The sequence below is a fragment of the Neopelma chrysocephalum genome, unplaced genomic scaffold (assembly GCF_003984885.1).
Source record: "Neopelma chrysocephalum unplaced genomic scaffold, ASM398488v2 Primary Assembly neopelma1_24, whole genome shotgun sequence".
Lineage (NCBI taxonomy): Eukaryota > Metazoa > Chordata > Aves > Passeriformes > Pipridae > Neopelma > Neopelma chrysocephalum.
This window is the reverse complement of record NW_020897693.1, coordinates 33,253,020-33,275,776: the sequence shown is the minus strand read 5'-3', so window position 1 is coordinate 33,275,776 and position 22,757 is coordinate 33,253,020. Positions and strand designations below refer to the sequence as shown.

Below are 22,757 nucleotides of genomic sequence, written 5' to 3'. Positions count from 1 at the left end.
CATCAAACTAAGTAAGTAAAACTCACTAACACCTCTCTTGCTAAAAGAAGTTTTATTCTGAAAGGAGGATTACATTTCTGTAATCCTAAAAGAGATTTGTCATCTCTTAATATGTCTCCAAAATGGTAAGGAAGTAAAGAATTTCAACTATGGCTCTGAATTTTTCCATTTTATGAAAATATTTTGTTATCTTTACTTAGATTTACAGCCTGTTCAGCCAGCCTATAAAAATACTGTAGAAAAGACGTTGCACTGGAGCATCTCCCATCAGCTGGTGAGATGATAGCCAAACTGCATCAGACCTCAATTGACAGGTGGAGCTTCTGCAGGAACCTCCAGGTTACAAGATCTTTACTAGCAGCAGCACTACCTTTCCATTCAGCAAGGGACCAATATAAATTCCAAGCATTCTCTTTGCATAGAAGCTATTATAGACACACAGTACCTTAGCAAAACTCTGCTTTTTCAGTAATGCCAGTTCTGAAGAAAGTTTTTAAGTTAACAAAAAATTCAGAACACCACATAGTAGACTCATTTAAAGAGCTTGATATACCAAAAAAATTTTGGAGGAAAAAGTGACTGGGAAAAGCAGTAAAAGAACACAGCATATGTAACCAAATGATATCAAGTAGTACATTTATTTCAGATAGTAAGTCAACTTCTGACAGTGAGATGTATTAGAATATAGTCTCTGAAGGTAAAGGATGGAAGGAAGGTCTGTTGCTCAAGATACTGAATGTTTGTACAGTGCCTAGCACAATGAGGTCCTGGTCCTTAACTGGGGCTCCTAGGTGCTCCAGCAAAACAAACACTTTAGGCTTTAGGAGATGGACTGCATGAGCACTTTTGAAATGGCATTCCACAACATGGGTTAAATGACACCTAAGCAGCAGACTTCACCTTTTAAGCTCTGCAAGAGTAACTTGGTCCAGCAGATCTTCTCCAACTCCAGTTTTACGATTCATCCTCCATCTACCCACCCACTCTGTCCACAGTTAAAACAATGTTCACTCATCCACTGCAGTATGGTGAGCCTCTAGGAGGAATGATCCATCCCACTTCAGTCACCACATATAAGAGGGCGGAAAAAGGAGCAGCTGGTCTCACCCTCCTCTACTCCAATAATAGACTCAGTGTCTGGCAGGTGCAGAGACTCAACACCAAGGCTGGGCTGAGAGTTCATGGACATGATACTCTTACTATGCACTGTCGATTCTTCCAGCAAACTGCTACCCATCAGTGACTCTATTGTGAAAAAAAGGGTAAAACAAAATTCTCATGATGTCATGGCACTGCAACATAAGATACGATCCCTGCCCCCCTTCAAGTCAGAAAGACTTCTTCCCTGGACACCTATTTTACCCATTCCTACTCTTTGAGCATACAGAGCTCTAATGGATGGAAAATAATATGTTTATTTTTTTGAACCTTACTATGGTGGGATCTCATGCAGGATTGGCTTTCTCTTTAAATAATTCACTTTGCATAAAAACCCAGGCTGCTTACAAGAATACATAACCAAGGGGAAAAAAATCCATGTAAAAAACCCCAACTAGATTCATGTTAATTTTGAAAACAATAAACATATCTGCTCCTTGACCACAATACAGAAATACACCTTTGTCTTCTGTAGTAGAAAAGTGGAGGGTGAGCAATCAATCCTCATCTCCAAGAGGAACAGACTTGTATTTCTTACTGGCCTGTGGTCTCATATTTTCAGGATAAACATCTTCCCTTCTCTTTGACCATCCCCTATTTTTTTTCCTGCACTTTCTCCCCTCGGTGAGTGTGCTCCCTTCCTTACCTGGCTGTTCTCGCTCCCTGCTGCCAGCTGCTCCAATTCGGGAGTGGTGTTTCCTCATATGCACATTTCTGCTACCACTCTGGGAAAATGTCTTCCCACAAATTTGGCACTGATGGGGCTTCACTCCTTGGAGTAGAAGGGGAAAAAAATATCCCAAGAATTACCAAATTGGGAGTAAAGACTTCATCAACCAAGAAACTAATAGTACTGTTTTGAAATGGCAGTTAACACCACTGGTGCTAATTATCAGTAAAAAACAAATGAGAAATATTCCTGTGTTCTGGAGAGCAATAAGCTTCTAGAACAGAAGAGTTTTAGGTATCAGTATTGCCAGCTGTTGGAAAACTCAAGTCTGAAGTAACAAAAAGCCTTCAAGTCTGATTTATGAGAGGGAACGAGTTATTTCAAATCACTTACTGACATGGAAATATTTGATGTCCTACACCTAGAATTAAATGACCAAATGCAAGGAAGCAGAGGCAAGGAAGCTATCTCCTGTCATCACACAACGAATTGCAGCATCTGGTTTACATCACTGAGCAGAGACTTGATGATGACTTGTCACCGTGACAGGATTTCCATTTTACACAGCAGTCTATCATTTTCACAATACAACCTGTATGCTGTCCAAAGCTGTCAGCTCAATGGCATGGAAGCCAAGGAGAGAGGAAAGAAAAAGCATGGAAAACTCAATCCCAAAAATTATTACCACAATAAAATCTCCCCTTCCACAAACATACCATATTCATCATGTGCTGATGATATTTAAGATAGCTGAATCAAAACAGAAGGCAGAAGCTTTGAAACACTTGCAAAATACATTTCCATCTAAGTATTTAGTAGGAAAAAATAAAGGAAAACCCTACCTATGGCAGAAACCCACTCATGAGAGATTTCAGATTCAAATGGCTGTAATTAATATATAGAGTCTCTCTTTTAAATAAGAAAATGGCAGCTATGAAACAGATATTCAACTTCATGGCATTTTAGGAACAATTTTTAAAATAATTTAAAAAACATAATTTTAATCTAGAACCAGAAACAACCTAAAAGATTAAAGAGTATGGACTACAGGCACCACAAAAGGTAAGTCATGAAACACTATGACCAGAAGTTCCATAAAAACCAGGGTTTTTCTTAAGAAAAATCAAATCAGTGTCCTACAATAAAGATCTTTTCTCAGAGAGATCACAGAATGTCAGATGAAGACTCTTACCTGAGTGGACAACCAAATGTTTCCGAAGGCTGGAGTATTCAGCAAAGGAGCGACCACATCCCTGTGCCTCACACAGAAAGGGTTTTTCCCCTACAAGGGAAAAGTAAATTCTTAGATTTTGGGATTACAACTTAATCTGATTGCTGAAGTCCCTGAGAACAGCCTGGACATCTCCACTCCATTCTCCCTTTTAGCTTTCTGTGTGTCAGAGTTCCATGGAAATTACATATATGCTTCCTAAGGCTTTTAAAGCATTCTCTTCACCAGCTTTCACTGGTATTATTTTAAAATATTCTTAGACCATAATTCACTGGAAGTGAAGCAAGGGACCATTGTTTCTAGATCCACGAAGTATATAAATATCAATAGAGTAATATAAAAGTACCTGAACGATGATATATCTTCTATATGTTGTTCTCAACAACCAGCTCTCTGCTTCACACACTCCCAGGATGCTGCTCCCTTTCTGCCTCTTAGTGCCAAAAATCCCATAAACTGTATTTTCCTTCATATCAGATTCTATACTTTATTTCAGATCAGGCTAAACTTGCCAAAATCCTGTGTCAGTTGTTTATATTTACATGTGGAGGAACTGTAATTCAAGGCACAATTTGTTCTCATAAGCTGAAATTTGTTATTTTTATATCACAGCTATTTTTGATTTGTCTAAATGATGGTAAATTGGAAGCTCACTACACTAGTGCAGTGCAATATAATTAATCTGTTTTAAACAGTCTCTTAGTAAAGCCTTAAATAATGCTGGAGATAACTTTTGCCTGCAACATCCAACTAAAGAACTCAATATACTTTTTAACACTACGATTTCAAGTCTTTAACTGGACCCCTGTATAAGAGTAATAGCAAGACCACAGGAGATTAAGCAAGCTATTTAAACTATTTTATTGTCTAAAATATACATAGTTCTTTCAGAGTAAACTTGTTTTTAAAGGTGTTTCTACTGTGGTTTTGCCTTTAGAAGTCCTTTCCCTACAGGTCATGTATTAGTTTCTTATCTACAGAGCACTCGACAGCTCTGAGCAAAACAGAGTGTGTTCCAATTGGTGTTACAAAGCTGAAATATGTGGCAGAGTCTCAAACACTGATTGTACTTTCTGGCTTGTTATAAATATTTAAAATTTGGAAAGAAGGAAGAAAAAATACCATTGACTAAAGTAACAGCACACAGTTCCATCTATAAGAAACCCTTTATCTATTTACACCTGCAGTTTTATAACACATTTGGTATGATCAAACTCTTAATGGTACATCATCCATTTGCAGTTTAGAAAGTTATTATTTATTCCTCCAGAAGCTACTACTCTGTTGGTTGCAGAACGTTCAGGAAGGATTGTGCATGTGTCAGCTGGGCCTATTAGCTTTATCCTGCACCTTGGCTGGGAGCTTTAAGTGCAAAAGAAAACTGCAAAAACTATTCCTGCTGTTAGTACGCATTCAAAATTTTATTATTGGTGTATATAATTTTTAACTACATCCCAACATCTGCCCCCAAACCATGTGTTCTAGCTAGACTGCACACTCTTTAAAATAGCAACCTTTTTCCATGTGTGTCTACAAACTACGTACCATACGGCTATGTTTAAGTAAGGCAGAAGGCATAAACAGCTGCTGGCAGCCCACATAATCTGTGATTTCATTTTACTAGAGAGGCCTTGTGCTCTCACAGTTGCCAAGGTTATTTTGAAATGTTAACCAACAGTAATCCAGTGCTACCTTCCTAGGCCATCAGGCAATCCCTAACAATATTCCAAGAAGCTTGAACTGGGCCATTTGTTTGAGTGTCGTGATAATCTCGAGGCTTCAAAAAACTAAACAAACAAAATCACCAGAATATTTGCTATGAACTTTGCTAACTATTAAATTGCTGGTCATTTCAGCAGTAACTTGTGTGCCTCTCTCAAGCAACTTTCTAAGACAAAAACACTTAAAGCACTTCATGCTGTTCTCAAGACTTTGGCTGCTACACCAACTTCTAAAAATACTGGCAAGGCAGGATCAAATTCTGCAGAGGAGACAGCATAAACAAACCATGTATAAAATACAGCATATGAAATAAAGGGTCTCGTTTTATTTACTATAAAAAGCTGAGCATGAGTTGAAAGTACACAGGCTCCAGCACACAGGAACATCCCAAATTAGCATTAGCACAAACAGAGCAGTTTGCACACCAAAATGCTCTCTTCTAATTAATGGCTTTTTCTATTTTTCTTTGCTACTATATTTTTGCTACTCATTCCACTGTATTCCTCATTTGCCTACATGTCCTAAATGTCATTCTATAAGCAGCATAAGTAACACAAGCTACTCAGAGTCAGGCAAATGTCAGTACAGCTACAACAGTGTCCACAAGAATTCCATAATGGAGAAATATCTAAGCTATTGATCCTTTCAGGAATTTCAATTAGCTTCTTTATAAAACACAATTACAGAAGTCATGTTCACTAACTGTTCCCTTTCTAACAGCCTGGTTTCCCCCATAAGAACACACACCCCTCCCTCCATCACACAACTGGAGGAGGGGAAGGGAATCTTCAGAACATGGGTCTGAGCAGAGTACAGCATCACCATACAGTATTTGAAGGGTGAAACCTGTGCGAAACTACGCAGGATAGTAAAAGAGGTAAGCAGTTGATTTACCTGACCTATAGATCAATGTGAATTGACGGAAAAGGGACATTATTGGAGGGCAAAGGTAAACAACATAATACTCTCAAAAGTTTGAGGACAGAGGAGGAAGTGGTTTATTCCTCAGGAAATACTCCACCTCTGCAGATCACAAATAGGTGAGGTCTAAAACACACCAGTGTGAATTCGTAGGTGGTTCTTCAGATTTCCAGCTGTTGTGAACTGTTTGCCACAGCCTAGCTCTGTGCACACAAAGGGTTTTTCACCATTGTGAGTTCTCATGTGCACCTTCAGCCTCTGCAAGACATAGAAACTTTTCCCACAACCTTCTGCTGGGCAGGTGAAGGAGCGGTCATTCCTGGAAAGCAACAAAATAGCTGTTTCATTGCTATTACAATACTACAATGTATTTTTTCATTAACACCTTTTTTTTTAATTAAACATGAGCACCTGTTAAAAATACAAATATTCTAAACTGCAAAAGTAATCTAAATCTGGTCAAAGCGCTTCAACATAAAGCAACCAACAGGCCTAGTATTTATAAGAGTAATACCAGGTTTTCACAGCTTTTTGATGTCAAACCCTAACATTATCTCAAACACAGAGCACAGTTTTTCAAAGTCATAACAACATACAGCTTTATTCTGCTCACCGGTGTGTTTTCAGATGATACTTGAAGTGAGCTGGCCACACAAATGTCCGATCACAGCCCTCAACTGTGCACTTCAGCTTCCTCTCCACACGAGATAAATGAGGAATGGGGCCAGAGTCTTTCGGCTGCCCATCTCCCGAGCAAAGATGAACATTTTCACCTGGAAAAAAAAAGCCCACCAAAATCTAAAAACCTTACAGATTACTGTAATGTGTCAAATTTAATAGAAAAACCAGCATCATATATAATACAGGATTGTAAAGCAGGTAAATGTCTGGCTACTAACTGTTTAGCATGTCCTACGTGCTGCTGCATAGCCTGTAACAGGGATCAAACAAAGATTTGCAAACTTTACCAGGCCATAAACTATTCCCAACAGGCCATCTGGATCAGACCAGCTACCACCAAATCAGGCTTATCACAAAAAGAAAAGAAAGGTAACGCACCATAAATTGTAAAAATGGTCTCTACATGAATATCAACTAATCAATTTTAAGTATCAGCCAGGATAACTCTTTTTAAAAACACCTTAGCTAAAATAAGAGATACTGCATTTGTTTGCAATTATTTATTAAAATAATTAAGTCCCAAAGCATATGACTAAATACAATTATGTGTTCTCCAGAAAACTGATCTCCAAACTCAGTGGAGCTATAAAGAAAGTATCATTTACAGTATGCATTAAAAACAGTCCCCTGAAAGTGAAAACAAAAGCTGAAAAACAAGCAGCTGCAGTGAGAAAGAAGATATTCTTTACATATACCAGAAGACAGGTAGACTAAAATGGAACAGCTGGCTCCACTAAAGTTCATTCCCTCAGAAAAAAACTAAGAGCCTATTTATATTGCAGAAAAAAACATAGTTGTCCTGTATAATTCTGTCACTGATGATTTGAAGATGCCAGAACTGATTAAAAGCAAAAAAGAACTAGAGGAAGAAACAACCTGAAACTAGGGACCTTGTATGGAACATTCAACTTTTGAGACACAATCTGGGGATTTCCTACCATTATTGCTTGCTTTGGCATTCTTTGCAAGCTGTGCCCGAGTGGCAGCAATTAAACTGTCATGGGCCAATTCTTGCACTCGAAGGAACCATGGGGTACTGCTGTCTGTGCTATCATGAGAGAGAAAGTCATTCCCAGAATCTTCTGCTTCATCTTGAACAAACACCAAGTGCTCTGCAGGAGATCCAAGCCCTAGAAGAGAAGACAACTTTGTGAAACAGAAGGATAATGTAACAGAGGGAAATTTCTTTTGCTTCTCAGAGGCTGGTGTTCATGGCATAGATGGCATAGCTGCACTGAAAAAGTCTCCACTGACCTCTACATTGTAGAAAGCTGTTAATGACTAAATGCTCCTAAAATATCCAATAATGCCTAGCAAATTTCATGATCTTTCTTCTTCATAAGCAACAGGGACACAGTTGTATCTCCCGCATTCTGCTGAGACATATCCAGCCAAATGACAAACAGAAGGAGAATTACCTGCTCTTGTTAGGTTGAGAAGAATAAATGAAGTGCTGTCACTGGGCTGGAGGTCTTGCAATAAACTAGAAGTCTCTGGAGTTGACAGAAGTTCAGATGGTTTCTGTACATTCTGTGCCCTTGTCTCCTCTCCATCAGGGCCTACATTTACCTGGAGACTTCTCAAGACAGCAGATGAAGAAACATCTTTGGAAGGATTAGTGTGACTTGGAGAAGTGAGATCTCTTTCATCATCTAGTGAGGAAAGTGAAACCAGAGTAAATAAAAGTATAAATACATTATGACTATGTGAGGATAGAATACTCTTTTTTTCCGGAAGATTTTGTTACAAGGAGACAGAGTTTTCACTAGGAAGGCCTTCTGCCTAAAAGGTAACTCTCTCAAAGGCAGTTTCAAATGCTTTCTCACCCCTGCATACCAAGGGAAGTGCTCAGTCTCTCTCTCTGATAAGTGAGAGAGAGAGAGAGAGAACACTTACAGAAATGCTACAGGGCTGTTGTGGCCCGGGGAGAGTCAGGGGCGGGGGGAAGAAGGGGACTAGTGATGATAAAGCCCGGGAGCAGGAGGTTTGCCTTTCCCCTGAGGCTTGGTGCTGTCTTGCAGCACTGTGAAGTTTGTAAGTTTTAATGTCCTTGCCTCCAAAATAAACCTTTTTGAATCCTTTCCACTGCCCTGGCATTTTTGGGGAAGATACTTGCATTTATTTTACCTTACAGACTAAAAGATATCTATGAAGTTATTTTTTTAGAAAAAAATTTAACTTGAGAGAGATTGGAGGAGTAAGTAAGTTTCTAACCAGTCAGACTAAATGAGAAGTTTCAGTCACCCTTCCGAACTTGTTCCTCCATCCCTGGAATGTCTTATCAGCAAAAGGCAGTGGGCCAGAGTGGTGCAGTAAACATAGCTGTATGAAGGGCAGGGTCACAAAGATGTGCCACATAGATTTTACCTGGCAACATCAGTCTGTTGCATTCTGAGGTCTCAGTAACAGGAAGGAGGGAAAGACAGGTGATGTCTTTTGGTTCCGATTCCACCAGCCCTTGCCCCAGTGGAATAGAAGTATTCTGAACAAACTGAACCAGCAGCTGAAAAAAGATACTGAAGATTAGGTCAAGAGCAGCACAAATAATTTAAAAAGGTACTAAACCCAGTCAGTCCAGTAGTCCCAACTATCTTGTAGGAGACACTGAATATAGTCCCATGAAAACACATGGAAGTAAATGAAAGCCTTTCAATTTCCACTAATGACAAAGAAGGAATTGTTTGTATTTGTCATCTCTGAAATACCTAAAAAATTCTCATTTCTTTAACATACAATAAACATCTCTGTATTATTACAGACTAACCTGAAGACTACTTAGTCTATGTTCCTTTTTAATTATATTTTACCACTTGATACTTTACTATGCTCTAACCCTTCAAGTAAATGTGTTCCACACTCAGCCTTTGGTACAGCTATTTTTCAAATCATTGTCTTTAAATCCCTAAATAAAAGTTGGCTTTTTTTAAAGTAAAAAAGCAATCAAAAGACTAGTTACAAAGATGTCTAGCTTATGGCTATTCAAAATAGGCATATAATGATCAGAGAAACAAGGCTCGGATGACAAGGAGGCGAACACAGAGAGCCTTATCCGTCCAAATCAGCTACTCCTAAAACCATCAAAGATGGACAAACAACATGACTACTAAGGGATTAACAGAAAAAACTCTCTCCAGAATACTACACAAAATAAGGGAAATTGTTGCATAAAGATTTATAGGACTTAAACTGACATGCATTCCCTGGGGAGGACTTTGGGACTGGACAAAAGATTTAGGGGATTGTACAGGACTTACTAGGTGTTGTTTAAGGGAAAGGCAGGAAAAGGAAAGGATCAAGATGGATCAGGGCAAAACAAACACAGGAAAATGGAGAAGGGAGGATAAAGAAAAGTGGCCTGTTGCATATAAGCAGAAAGTTGGTCAATTCAGTTGTCTGGTGCAGCCTCATCATCACACTCCATCCTGTCTTCTTTAAACTCCACTCCTAAATACTTCCTGTGTGATCCCACTCTCTAGAGTGGGTCTCCAGTGACACACACTAGTCTCTAGTTTCTAGTGTGTGTCATATGGTAATGAACTCCAAGCCAGACTAGTTGGCAAGCAGAAAAAGCAGCATGGGGATATACTCCAAAGAAATCCGTGAAGGTTTTCTCTAGCCAGCAACCCTTGAACACAGGATCAGGCATTTTGTGCTGCCTGTGTTTATGTGGGTAAAGCTATGAGCACTCTGCTAGGGTTCATCTGTTTGGTGCCACATTGTTTGGAGTCACATCTGTACTCTGTGTGTTGTGTACATGCAACTCTTTTCAAATAGGTACTAAACCTCACTAATGGCTGGATCTAAGATCAGAATTGAAAAGCTGCCCTCATGTTTCTTGATGGGCCCAGGAAGTAAGAGGGGCCCAGAGCATTCCATGCAGCAGATTTAGCCATCCTTAACATCAGTCAGCTCCGGCAATGCAAAAATTACTTCCCACCTAACTCCTAAAAATCTCAAGTTATAAAAAGGAACCTGACATTTGAAAAGGAACAGGAAGTCAGAGAAACGCCTCTTCTTGCCCCTGAAAGTCTTCCCTTATTTAACCAAGTTCACAGCAGCAAAGCATGTGCCTTGTTTATTCATTCTGTCCCCTTTACAACATCTCAAACTTTTGTCAGAGTACCAGATGTAAGGCTGGACTACTCTCTACCTCAAAGGCATAGACACAGAAATGAGACTCTCTTTTTTCTGTTACAAATGCCACAGCATTCCATATTAAAATATTCTGATTTAACAAAGGAAATGCTGCTGGGAGTTAGGAGATAACACAGTCCAACTTTTGCAATGGACTGAACAAATTCTGTGAACGCCACAAGCTTTCGTAAGCACAGTCTCAAATCCCTCCCCTGCATGGAATTAAACTTCTGGAGACCAGAAAGGGGTCAGTGGTAACACACAACTGTAACACACAATTGTATTACACAGTTGTAACATACCAAGACACATACTTTGCATTTCAGTAGAAATGCTGCTCAAAAACTGTATGTAGGATCTATTTATTTGCTTATAAGTTCTGTCAAACAGACTAACTCCTATATTCACACCCTCAATTTTTTTTAAAAAACATAGAACAAAGAAATATGGAAAATAACAATATACCATAAACTTAGTCCTCAAGTCACTATTCCTTACCTCTAGGAAACCCCTTGACATAAAGATCCTGCATTCTGCTGATTCTGCTGCTGTCTAGCAAACAACTGTATGTAGCAAAGTTCCTCTGGCATGTAGAAGGAAATTTCACACAGAGCCCAGATGGAGTTGTCTGTACAGTGAGATGGTTCATCAATGTCAAAAGAAAGAGACTAAAAAAGCATGATGTGACCATGGCATGTTTGTGATTAAAACCCAACAGTCACAAATAATTTGATTATTTTGTGTGTTGTGATTGTCTCAGTATTTAATTTTTTTACTAGCACCTAATTCCAAATTATTCCTGTAGCAAATATCAGCTTTTTGAGCTTCTCCTACATCATGACAAAGCCTGTTAAATCAAAGAAACTGTGAAGAGAACTTAATTGTTTGTGCTCTGATTTCTCTATGCTTATTTCCTCTCATGAAAACATTAGAAATACTGATGCTTCCTCAAACAGCTTTACCTCAAAGAGTTACTGCTGTCAGAATGCTGAAGCCTTAACAGCTCTGATTGGTCTCATCTGGGATGCTCACACCCTCTCTCCTTTTAAGCTCAGCCTGGGCTACTCATTCCATTTCTGAGCTGTGTTGTAGGTTTACCTTTCTCAAGCCTTGTCTCCTGGGTGAACCTCAAATTTTTACTGCATCTGCGTCTCCAGCCCCATCTCCTGCTGCTCCTGACTGGACTTTGGATAGACTCTGGACCTGGTTCATCCTCATCAAGGGCTGTGGATTCCAGCACCTGTCTCTACCTGCCATGCTCAGGTGCTGCAGTATTGCACCCTGGTCAGTGAGGGCACTGCCTGGGCTGGGATCACCCTTGGCTCCCTGCCCATCCTCCCTTAGGAGCAGCCTGTCATCACTGACAATTATGAAGGTACAAATTAAGTCCTGAAGTCATTCAGATGGCAATATGCCATTTGAACTACGACACAAGCCAGGCTGCATTTTGAAAGGTTAGAATTGTTTCATCTTATATCTATAAGATTATCCACAGGACCCAGTAAGAAGAGAGAATTATTTTTATGTTGTCAAAAAAATACATAGGCAATAAGAGATGGTCTCTCCCCCATGCATTCTAATTTAGGATTAAAAAAATAGCAGAAAGGGGGTAAAAAAAGAGGAGAGTTAGGAATAATGAGCAACCAGAAGAAAGAAGCAGGGGATTAAAAACTGTGAGCAGTAAGATAGTTCTAAATTACTGGATTGTCTTTCATTTCAAAGCTGTTGATGAGCCCTACTGCTGCTAACTCTACCATAAAACACTTGTTTTATGGGCTCTTTTATTTTCATACAAAAAGACCTAGATGAAACTTGCCTCCTACAGAAGGAAAGCTTTGCTTTAAAACTTCCACTTTGACACAGCAGCATTAAGCCACTAGGGAAAAGCAAAATGCAGTAGCCACAAACAGATTCTCAGAAGTAAAGAGGTCCTTTTAATTTGCTTTGTAAAGTAATAACGAGCTAGTATTAAAAGGGGGCAAATGAAGCAGAAGGAAACAAAAGGATGTGAATCGTTTTTGTTATTAAAATTTGGAATAAAAAACCTTCACATAAACTAAAGCAAACCAATCATCAACTCTACATCAAATAATTCAGAGAAAATAAAAGTTTTCATGCTACAGTTTTATCTTGACAGATTTTTCATAAACCTTCCTGTTCAAAATCATTAAATACCTTTGTGGACAACTACAGCAACTGGAATATGGGAAAGAACTCATTACAAACATTGTGTCATACTTTTAAAAGTTTCTTTTAATATGGTTTTACAGCTGAAAGCAAATAGGAAATTATAAGGGTATCTGGTAATTGGCTATTCAGCACAGAAGTCTAGGAACAGCAGAGGTGATAAATTAAAAGCACAGATACACAAGCTCTAACAAACTGCTGATAAGATAGAGTAACAAAATCCAGAACTCCTCGGACACTGATGGATGGGGCCATTACAGGAACAACTTGAGTGTGACCTTGAAAAAAATTCAACCAGAAACTTTGTAAGGAATAGGAACAATATTATCATGGGTTACCAGAACACATCTCACAGGCCAAGAGCAAACTTCTTATGGGATACAGGGGAAATTCTGGGACTGGGAAAAACTTATTAAGACATCTTTAGTTGAGACCTTGGAAATGTAAAAAACTTATGGATGTTTAGGGGAAGGACCAGAGGGAGGGATCAAGATAGATAGGAGAGAAATAACCATTGGGAACAGAAGGGGATGGGAGATAATGTAGGTCGACTACATGCTAGCAGGCTGTAGGTTGCTGCTCTGTCTCATCACTGTGGTCTAGCCCATCTTCTCAAATGGTGTTTGCTTCTAAATAGTTTCTGAGTACATTCATCTGGTTAACTTCACTTTGAACTAGTCTGTGAATAGAGGAAACCACAACCTGGAAACCCAAGATCCTGGCCAGAGGCTGAATTAAAAAGCCCAAGGCCTGGAGACGGATACCAGAAGGACTTGAGTTTTGGCAAAGACTGGACAGGTGCATGACCAGGAACATGCATGTCAGCCAAGTGAGGACGTATATGTGATATGCTACCAGATTTCAAGCCTGGTTACCTGATAAGTAGGGACAGGATTAGGCCATTTGTAGTCTACATGAATGCCATTTGTGTTTGAGAGTGCTACTAAAAGCGCTATCCTGCCATATAGCCATAGATGTCTGTACTGTCTATGTGGGCACATTTTTGCAGTTCAGGCTCAGCCTCACTTTTGTGTGTACCTGGGAACAGTCCACTGGTCTTATGTCTGAAGGACCAGGAAGGGAAGAATCTTGTGGATGCTATAGTTTGGCAGATCTCATCACCACAGAACATCTGGCATCACAAACAGGCCCCAGACGGGCTGTAAGTATTCCCAAGATGGTGACTGTAAAATCCCTACATATGGAGGAGACTGATCCTTCTGCAAATACGATCAAAATGGTAGAATCTGTAACGAAGCAGACAGGTCATCTTGGGGCACCAGGGGAACTTAATGTACAGAATATTAACAGAACACAAATGGAGGACGCTTTGCTCTATAGCTAAGAGATCCCTTCGAATTTGAAATAAATTTTAATATTGTAAAAGGACATTCTTGACTTAGAGATTCAAACTTTATGGGCCAGACATGAATCATACAGGGAGAATCTATAAGCCTTGGAGGGACAAAACAGGCAAAGTTCAGCTGCATCTTGCTATAAAGAATTTTACTTTAGCTCTGCCATATCACCATCTTGAATATACCCTCCTTAACTACTTCTTTTGAAATACCACATAACTCTGAAAATTCTGTAAGTAATGAGGACACTGTATGTATTAAAAATGTAAAATATTTCTTGGCTCTTGTCACTAAGCAAGTAATTGTCATCCCTGCTGGTCAACAAGAGATGGCTGTACAGGATGAGTCCAGGGTCTGTCACTGAAAGCAGTGCTGAATGCTTGTGTTACCAAGAAACTTCTTATCTGTCCCTGATGTGAAAGGGGAAAAAACCCCCACAACAAACAACAAAGAAAAATCTGTTGAAAGAACTGAGAACCCCTACTAGAGATCCTTAAAAAAACAAACAAAAAAACCACAAAAAACAAGAAACAAATGATAACACGGCCATCTGGGATGGATCAGGTTAAGTTTGTGTCCCGTAACAGACAATTCAAAAGCCATGAAGTGCTAGGCAGCTGCTCTGGTTGAAGTAGGAGTGGCTGGGAGGGACAGGAGAAGAAGGTTCTCCAGTACTATTGTTCAGATCTATCCTCCCACTGGACAGCTGGAGAGCTAGACTAGACTCCCAGAGCAGCAGACACCATTAATCGATAACATTGCTGTTCTAAATTTAACCAGTGAACCACTACAAAACAAAGAGGTCAAAAGAAAATTTAGCAGAGAGAGAGGAGAAAGGAGGGGTCGGAGCTGAAGGGTGTGGAGGGCAGGAGGCTTGTTAGCTAGAAACTGGGATGTCCTCCTGCCATACAGCCTCTGGGGAACTAATTAATTCACAAGAGCCTCTCCTTGTGAGATGCTGGAGAGAAAGGATCTCTAAAATACCTCTCTTTACTCCCCTTTCAATAGCTGGTTCACTTTATAGAACAGAGTTGTAGTTCACTTGATTGTGCTAAGAGCTACCCCAGCAGCAGAAAGCATCTTGCAATGGACCAGTGTGGTGGAGGTGGCTGGAAAAACTTGCAATTGTAACAAATCACCCTGAAGGTTTAAAGCATGCAAAGTGCAGATCTTATCAGGTCCCTGAGGAATATTTGTAATACAGCTTTGGGGGGGCAGGGGAACCAGAGGAAAAAGCAGATCCACCTCCTCATACAAACTGTCTCCAAGCAACTTTAAAACTTTCTACGAAAGGAGGATTCACCTCTACTCAAGCATTAAATGTTTAATGGCACCTTGGTGCCTTTTTTAGGGATAAAACCAGTAGCAAAGAAGTCTGTGCAATCCAGACATAGTGCTTTGATTGATATTATCTAGATGTCACACAAATACAGCTAGCTCTTAATTAATATCATTCTTACATGGTAGGGTATCTGAAAGAACATCTGTGGCTATGAGAATTGTGGTGCCGTGGCTCACCGGAGGATATAAAATCAGGACTGACTTTCAGAGATGCTTGAACTCCTAGTTGGGAAAGGTGTAAAAAAGAATATCTACCAGTTTTACATCAAAGGAGTACAAAATAGTTCTAAGTTAACTCTCAACTTACATAATCAGAATCAGAAAAAGAGGGTGTGTATACATGGAAATGGATCAAAATTTGTAGTATAAAATAGCCTTGGTCAAGATTGAGAAGCATGGTTCAGAAGATAGCATTTACAGAAAGGATGTCCTCTGCAACAACCACTGTAGCTTTCATGCATCAGGATTGTTCTACTGGAGAACAGCCAACTCCTGTTCTGGGCTTGCTGGGAAGGAAATGCAACTCTGCTCTGGGGAAATAGGACTATTATGTAAACAAGCCTAATTAACAAATACCATACTCAAGTAGAGAAAAGACAAAGCTACAGCTGCTATTTGAGGGACCCACTCGAAGATGGAAGTAACAAAATTCCCCCCACCTTATCATTCAGAACTGGGAAAAAAAAATGATAGAAAGTGTGAGATATCAACGACAAGGAAAGAGAGGGAGGAACTCCTTGTAGGTCATGCTGAGACTACTCACAGCTACTTTTCCTGAATAGTGTGATGAAAGAGCTTTGGCTGCTCTATTAAGAAACAATTGCCTTACCACATCACCTGGGCTGTAACAAATTATCAGCATGTAATCATCATTCTTTTCAGAGTACCATTTTAAGGTGCAAGCTATATTGCTTATTGAAAAGGGATAAAAACAAGACTCAATAAAACCAATTCAGACTTGCAAACTTCCCCAAAAGGTTGTATCACGTCCTCTGTTCTAGGACCTTAGCTGTTTGCAGAGGTAAAGCTGAGAACCAGAACAGCAAGGACACCAAGTGATACAATCCTCTGCACCTTTTAAGTGGGGGAATGTACAGGAAGCTGGCCAATGGCATTTAACCTGAAAGATAAAGGCAAGAAACAGCAGAGGCAGCAGGTGACTGGGTTGAATGTAACAAACTGCAGACAACTTGTATCTAGCACATTATAGGTAAGAGTAACAAACCCAGAACGCCTCAGAAACTGATCAATGGGCTACTGCTGAAGGGAAATCTTGAAAAGGTCCAACCAGAAATTTTAAGTGGTAAGAAAATATAATTGTCTTTGGTATTTGGAATGGGTCTCATAGGAAAGACCAAACTTACTATCCAATATAACTGGGACTGCAGGATGTGTTAAGCTTATTATGCAATGTTTAGGGGGAGGATCAAAGGATGAATCAAGGTGAGTAACTGAAGAACCAGTGGCAGAGGGGAGAGAAAAGCCTAGTTGCTGGTCAGAACACTGCTGTGCCTCATTACTGCAGTCCCTTCTATCTACTTACTGAACATATTCCTAAATATTCTACCCACAAGTGAGTCCATTCTTAGTTAACTTGCAGTTGACTTAACGTCAGTAGGCTACCATAGTCCAGAAAAAACCAAAAGGATTCCAGCCGGAAACTGGCTAAAAAGGCCTGGCCCTGGGCACAAAGACTTTAGGCCTGGCAGACATATGTGAATGTGAGTATGCATGAGAAGAGTGATGACAGGGTATAGCTATAGTCCACTAAAAATCTATTGTTCATGCTTTAGTGTTTATCTCTTAGACGTACTTTACCTGTGTATCTGAGGATGTGTTTGTGGCCAGCTGTGCATGCACACAGGTACATCACTGCAATTTATGCTCAGCTGTGCCACTGGCTGGACCTGGGAATGGTCCAGCAGCCTCACACCGAGCAACCAGGATCCCCTGGGTGCTGCTGCCTACCACTTCTGCCAACTGCTTCATGGAAACACAGATACTTTAAACAACAGAACTTGCTGATACTAATAGAATAATTCAGACTCCCCAAAACCAAGCAAAGTCAATTTGGTTTAAAGGGAAAGAAGTAGTCAATATGGTAATTTATTTTATTCTTGTAACAGAAAGAACACTATAATAGTGGAAAAAAAATATAACCTGAAAACAGGCAGGAGTATTGGCTGATACTTGAAATACCTGCAATATTCTTTAATCTTTTACCATTCAAATCAAAACATGGAAGCATTAGAAGATGTCACTGAAAACACTTAGAAAACTAATATGTAAGCAGCAAACTGAGGAAACTCATTGAACTTTTTCTAAGTGTTGCCCACAAATGTTCCTGGAAACCAAACCCAGTTCATAATTGCTCACCTCAGGTTTGGATTCTAACTCATCCGATAACATTGATTCAAGTGTCTGATTCCTGCAGCTGTCCTCAGCAAGGCACAATTTATTTATTTTTTTCTTTTAGTTCAGAGAGAACAACACTCCCTGCTTATTTTCATATTTTCCTAAGTGTAAACCAGTGTGGTGGTCCTTCTGTGAGAAGCTGTGTTGCACAAATATTCAGTTTAACCTAAAACAACAGAAAAGGAAATATAAAGAAAGAGGAACTGAAAAGTAAGAGCAAAGCATAAAGAAGTGAACACATGTTGCAAGTAACTGTAAAATATACTTTGAAGTACTGGGAAAACTCATTTACCAAGGCTCCTGGATTTCTGTTTTCATTGAGTCAACAAAATAACAGCCTAAATTACTGTGAAAGTAAGTTTTAAAGGCTATTTACCACATTTCCTTTGCAATCGTTCATTTTCAATGGAAAATTGCATTGTTTGTTCTGTAAACTTGTGGGATCAACTGCAAATAATATAAATCATGCAAGAGACAAGGAGGTTGAATTCCCAGCCTTCAAAACGGTGGAATTATCCAAATTGTTGATGAAAGGGAACCATATACAAACAACCTGTCACCAGGAAACCTCATCTTTTCCCATCATTTTAGACCTTACATTTCTGATTCTGTGAAATATCCTGGTGAGTCCACATAAACAGAAGCTATTTCATAAATACCTATATGATGCTTCTTCTTTGGGTAAAAAGGGGAAAATGAGAACAAGCTGTATCTATTTCTGCCTACCGGGAAAGCACTCGGACACTGGCGGTGGGAAAGTGAATTGCGTACAGTTCTTTTCCCCTTCCATCACCATTACCAATCTATTGACTACGCTAAAAAAGAGAACCTAAAAGCCCTCCTCTAGCACTCATGACATCAAGCAGTGCGGCACGGGAGCTTCACCTGCCGCGAGGGAACAAGACAGTACACATGACGACGGCAGGGTAACTCAGCCCGCCGCACGCAGCGAGCCGGGGCCCGGCAATCCTCCCGCGCCCACCCGCTGCCCCTCGCAGCTCGCACCCGGAACGGCGGGCCCCAAGCGAGCCCAGGGGACGAGAGCCAGCGCTGCCAGGTCCGGCCGACCACGCTCCGGCCGGGAGGGCACGGGAGAAGCGCGGCGGACCCCCGGGGAGCAGCGCGGACAGGGCGGGGCGCCGCGGCCCGGCGGGGCAGGTGCCACCCGCCCGGCCCGCGGGCGTCCGGCCGCCGCCGTGAGGGGCGGCCCCGGCGGCGAGGAGGGGAAGGCCGGGCCGCCTCCTCACTCCGCGGCGCGCCGGGCGGCCGCAGCCCGCGGAGGGCGGCGAGTCCCAGCGGAGCGGCCGAGCCGCCTCCCCGCCCGCCTTACCGGCATCTCCGCCGCGCGGACGTGACGAGCCCCGCCCGGAAGTGCAGCGCACCGCCCGGGGGCGCGCGCGGCCCGCCAGCTCGCGCTGAGCGCGGGGCGGGGCGGCGCTTCCGCCCGGCCTTCCGTCGCTTCCGCCCGGAGCCGGCCCGGCACTGCCCTCGTCCCCACAGACAGAGGGGAACGGCTCTGTGCTTGGGCTTTCCCCGGTTCTGTTGGGATCATTACCAGTGATGCCTCAGAGTTTTTGATTTTTTTAGCTTTTGTGGATTTTAGAAGTAATGGTGTAGTAAATGTAGATTTTAATATAGCTGTATTATATACCTTACCCTTAAGATAATAATTACACGTACCCAACCCTATTACCCCATTTCTTATAAGTCCCTCTAAAGTCTGGTGCGTGTTTAGTCTTCTTTTCAAGGTAGAATTGCAAAAAAACACCCTAGGCCTGGATCAGGAGATATCACACAGACACAGCGACCTTCAAGCCCAGAACTTTAGAGGAGCTCCAAGGAGTGTACATGCTGTGAAGAAGATAAAGATGAGGAAGAAGGGGTCCCAAAGACCCCAGACCCAATTCCCGAAGGGGCATGTCAGGGGGCAGAACTGGGCAGAACCAGGGGTGGACAAATCTGGGATTGACGGACCTTATTACAAAATCGTAGAACTGCTGTCTGGGTGCACGTGCGTCATCTGTATTCCCTGGGCCTGTAGGCTGATTAAAGGACCTACTCTCTTTATCTCATACACTAAATTGGCCTGGAGTCTTTTTTCCTCTGCGCTCTCTTAAGGCAACACGAGGGCTGCAGGCTTCAGCTGCAGCCTGATTCCTCTTCAAATACCCTTTTTTGTATGGAGAGTTATTGTACAGGTGAAGATCATGCAGGAAGCTTATGGTCAACCTTCAGCTCCTCTTTTCTTCCACATAAATCAACACGGAAGACACATTAGTCCAGTTATAGCACATGTGGAAACACAGGTTTCCTACTAGCACTTGGTTTCTGTTTCTGCTTTGCTCTGACTTTCTGCTGTGTCCGTTCTTGTAGTTGGTAATGGAAAACTCCAGAGTTCACAGCAGCTCACTAATGACACATCCCAAGTTGGTAATTCCAGAAACATACATGTCTTTGAAATGTACCTAAAAACCAAGAAGGGACTGACTAATTTAAAACACTTGCACTTTGGTTTTAGCTCATCAGCCTTATTTTGGTATCTGTAAGTACGCAGGACAGAGCACCTGAAGATGTTGGCAGCCTCTGGTCTTGACGTTATCTGCTGAACCAGTGACCTTCAGGTCCAGTAAACTTTAACTTTGCTATGGCTAGCCTATATCTTTGGAGCCACGTGTGATTCCTGGCTCCCATGCCAAAACAGCTGCTCGTGGCACAGTGCTGGTGCTGCTAAGCACTGAGAATCCTGGTGATAGCGAAGTAACCCAACAGGGACTGTTGAGGCTGGCAAAACGTGGTTTCCTGAGGCTCCCTAGGAGCATAGCCCGTTCTGATCCATGATGGACTATGCAAAAACCTGCAGCCACTTCCTGGTAAATGACTGTAATCTCCTGCCTGTGAACTGCTTTGGAATGGTTTCCTCTCCCCAGCCCCTCCAGGATGTGCGGTATGGCTGCACTGCCTTTCAGAAAATTTTGATTTGTAGCTTAAAGATTCATACATGTAGTGTGGGTAGCTTGGTGTGCAGCTGCAGTGTGAGCTGCAGTGTGAGCTACAGTGTGAGCTCTGGGGGGCTGGAGCCTGAGCCTGAAGCCATGAACTGCTGACCCTTTGCACAACAAAGGGCTCAGGGACCTGCGGCCCAGCCAGGTGACGAGACACTCAGAGACACAGCAGGAGCAGAGGACCCCCAGACTCTTCCTTTGTTCAGGGTTCCAGCTTGAGCTGTTATTTTGTTATTTAGTTATTGCACCAAGATTAAATTATTTTAAAGATCTGGATGTCTGAGACTCTGCTATGGGAAACCTGGTCTGAGTGTGAGTGTGGTGTGTGAGGGGAGTCAGGCCCGGCACCCGTGGGCTCGCTGGAGACGCCTGCTGTGAAGGCCTTTAGGTCCCAGCTCAGGTGGTGCATGTGTTACTGCCAGAGTAGCTCCTGGATGTTGTCCAGGAAAGTTTCCTTAACGTTTATTATCACAGGTATGATCCCAGCATGCCACATTTGTTGATCCAATACAATTCAACAAAGGTAACCAGAAATGCAGAACTACTAAATTCATAAACCAATTTTTCTTGATGCCATTTTGGTAATTCCAGGACACTGAATCGTAAAGCTTGATTCTGTTTTACATTAAGATCCTCAGTAATCTCGGAAGTCCTTTGACTCATCATCAGCTCAACAATGTGGAATTGTTGAGTAGATATTAAAATACAGAGACATGTAGGCGCATCAGTTCCTTTCATTTGCATTGTTCTAGGCCAGATGAGTTTGGCTGCTTCAGAACTTGCTTCTTGACTGCCTGGGGAATTTTGGTGGAATCTGCAGAGGGAGTAGCACAGCACTTACCTGAGTTGTTCGTGGTGGTACAAATCACTTGTGCAGGTGTGTGAAGCAGCACTGCTCCCTGATGGGAGAACTGTCTGGCTGGGAATTTCCTACAGTCTCACTTTCTCATTAACATCTGCCTCTCCATAATCCTTCTCTCTAATCAAGGACAAATGGAAGACTCAGTCGCATTTGCTCCATGACCAAATTCAAGTGAAGATAAATGATACTTTTTTTTCACCCTTGCTGTGAGACAGTGAAAATGGCTAGTCATGGAGTAAGGGGAGAGTGGTGTTTTAGATTTGGTTATTGATGAATCTGGTTATAATGGGGCCCTACTCTGAATATAAAGAGGAGTCTAGGCTTTATTTCTCTTAGCACATCTTCTTGTTCTTTCATGTGTACATTTCTATACACTCAGATATAATGTTGTTATACAAACTCATGTCCATTATTCCAAGATTATTATTAAACTTGCATGTACAATTGCAATTACCATCACTTTCATGTTCAGCCTTTCCAGCATCAGCACGTAACAGACTTTTAAATTCTCCCAAAGTCTGTATGCACAGGAAAAATTACCTTTCCACGCTTACAGCGGATGTTGGCACGGGTGTTACAAAGCGGCTGAGATGTAAGAAGCTGAGCCCACCAAGATCTGGAGCATTTCCTCCTGTTTCCCCTGGGGCTCGCACCCCGCTCTGTCACATGTCGGACTCCGCCGCGCTCCGCCTTTCCTGCGTAGTCAGCGCGTTTCCCGCGGCGGCAGCAGAATACTGCTGAGGTAATTTCGCTGGCTGAAAAGCGTACGTGAGGTCCCATACGGGCCTCCGCGCCGCGGCCACCACACACCCTTCCCAAGTTTTCCTAAACACCAGGCGCGAGGGGTAGGGGGGCCCGGCGGGGGACGTCCCGCGCCTGTCCCCCCCCGGCAGCGCCCGTGGAGCCCGCAAGGAATCTGGTCCCAAAGCCGCGCCCCGGGCAGGAGGCTCCGCCGCACTGCGTTGGGAGTGGCGGGAGGGGGGGGGCGGGGGGCCGCGCCGGCGGCACGGGGGGTGACCGGCCAACGTCCCCCGCGGGGCGGGCACGTCGGCCCCGCCTCCCGGCCCACCGCCGG

The 22,757-nt window shown here is 42.1% G+C and overlaps 1 protein-coding gene across 3 annotated transcripts; it reads right to left on the bottom strand.

Moving 5' to 3' along the window:
* Positions 1 to 609: 609 nt before the first annotated feature.
* On the bottom strand, positions 610 to 22,511 carry ZNF410 (zinc finger protein 410). Of its 3 annotated transcripts, XM_027671307.1 has the most exons (11): positions 22,223 to 22,511; positions 21,662 to 21,799; positions 17,780 to 17,984; positions 8,751 to 8,886; positions 7,802 to 8,035; positions 7,322 to 7,513; positions 6,316 to 6,475; positions 5,840 to 6,021; positions 3,021 to 3,110; positions 1,805 to 1,930; positions 610 to 1,245 (listed from the first exon to the last, which is right to left on the bottom strand). In XM_027671307.1, exons 3-11 carry the CDS (start codon positions 17,810 to 17,812, stop codon positions 1,061 to 1,063), a joined length of 1,338 nt encoding a protein of 445 aa, XP_027527108.1. In that variant the 5' UTR covers positions 17,813 to 17,984; positions 21,662 to 21,799; positions 22,223 to 22,511; the 3' UTR covers positions 610 to 1,060. The 3 variants fall into 3 exon arrangements, with proteins under 3 accessions (XP_027527108.1, XP_027527119.1, XP_027527130.1); XM_027671318.1 differs by lacking the exons at positions 21,662 to 21,799; positions 22,223 to 22,511 and adding an exon at positions 19,149 to 19,238; XM_027671329.1 differs by lacking the exons at positions 21,662 to 21,799; positions 22,223 to 22,511 and adding an exon at positions 18,824 to 18,925.
* Between the last annotated feature and the right edge of the window lie 246 nt (positions 22,512 to 22,757).

Excerpts from the sequence above, each read along its gene's own strand:
- ZNF410 (XM_027671307.1), bottom strand. The coding sequence starts at position 17,812 with ATGTTATCGGATGAGTTAGAATCCAAACCTGAG. Across the intron at positions 8,887-17,779 it reads AGTTAGAATCCAAACCTGAG|CTGCTGGTTCAGTTTGTTCA; the intron begins GTGAGCAATTAT and ends ATCTTTTTTCAG. Across the intron at positions 1,246-1,804 it reads CAGGGAGCGAGAACAGCCAG|AGTCACTGATGGGTAGCAGT; the intron begins GTAAGGAAGGGA and ends TTTTCACAATAG.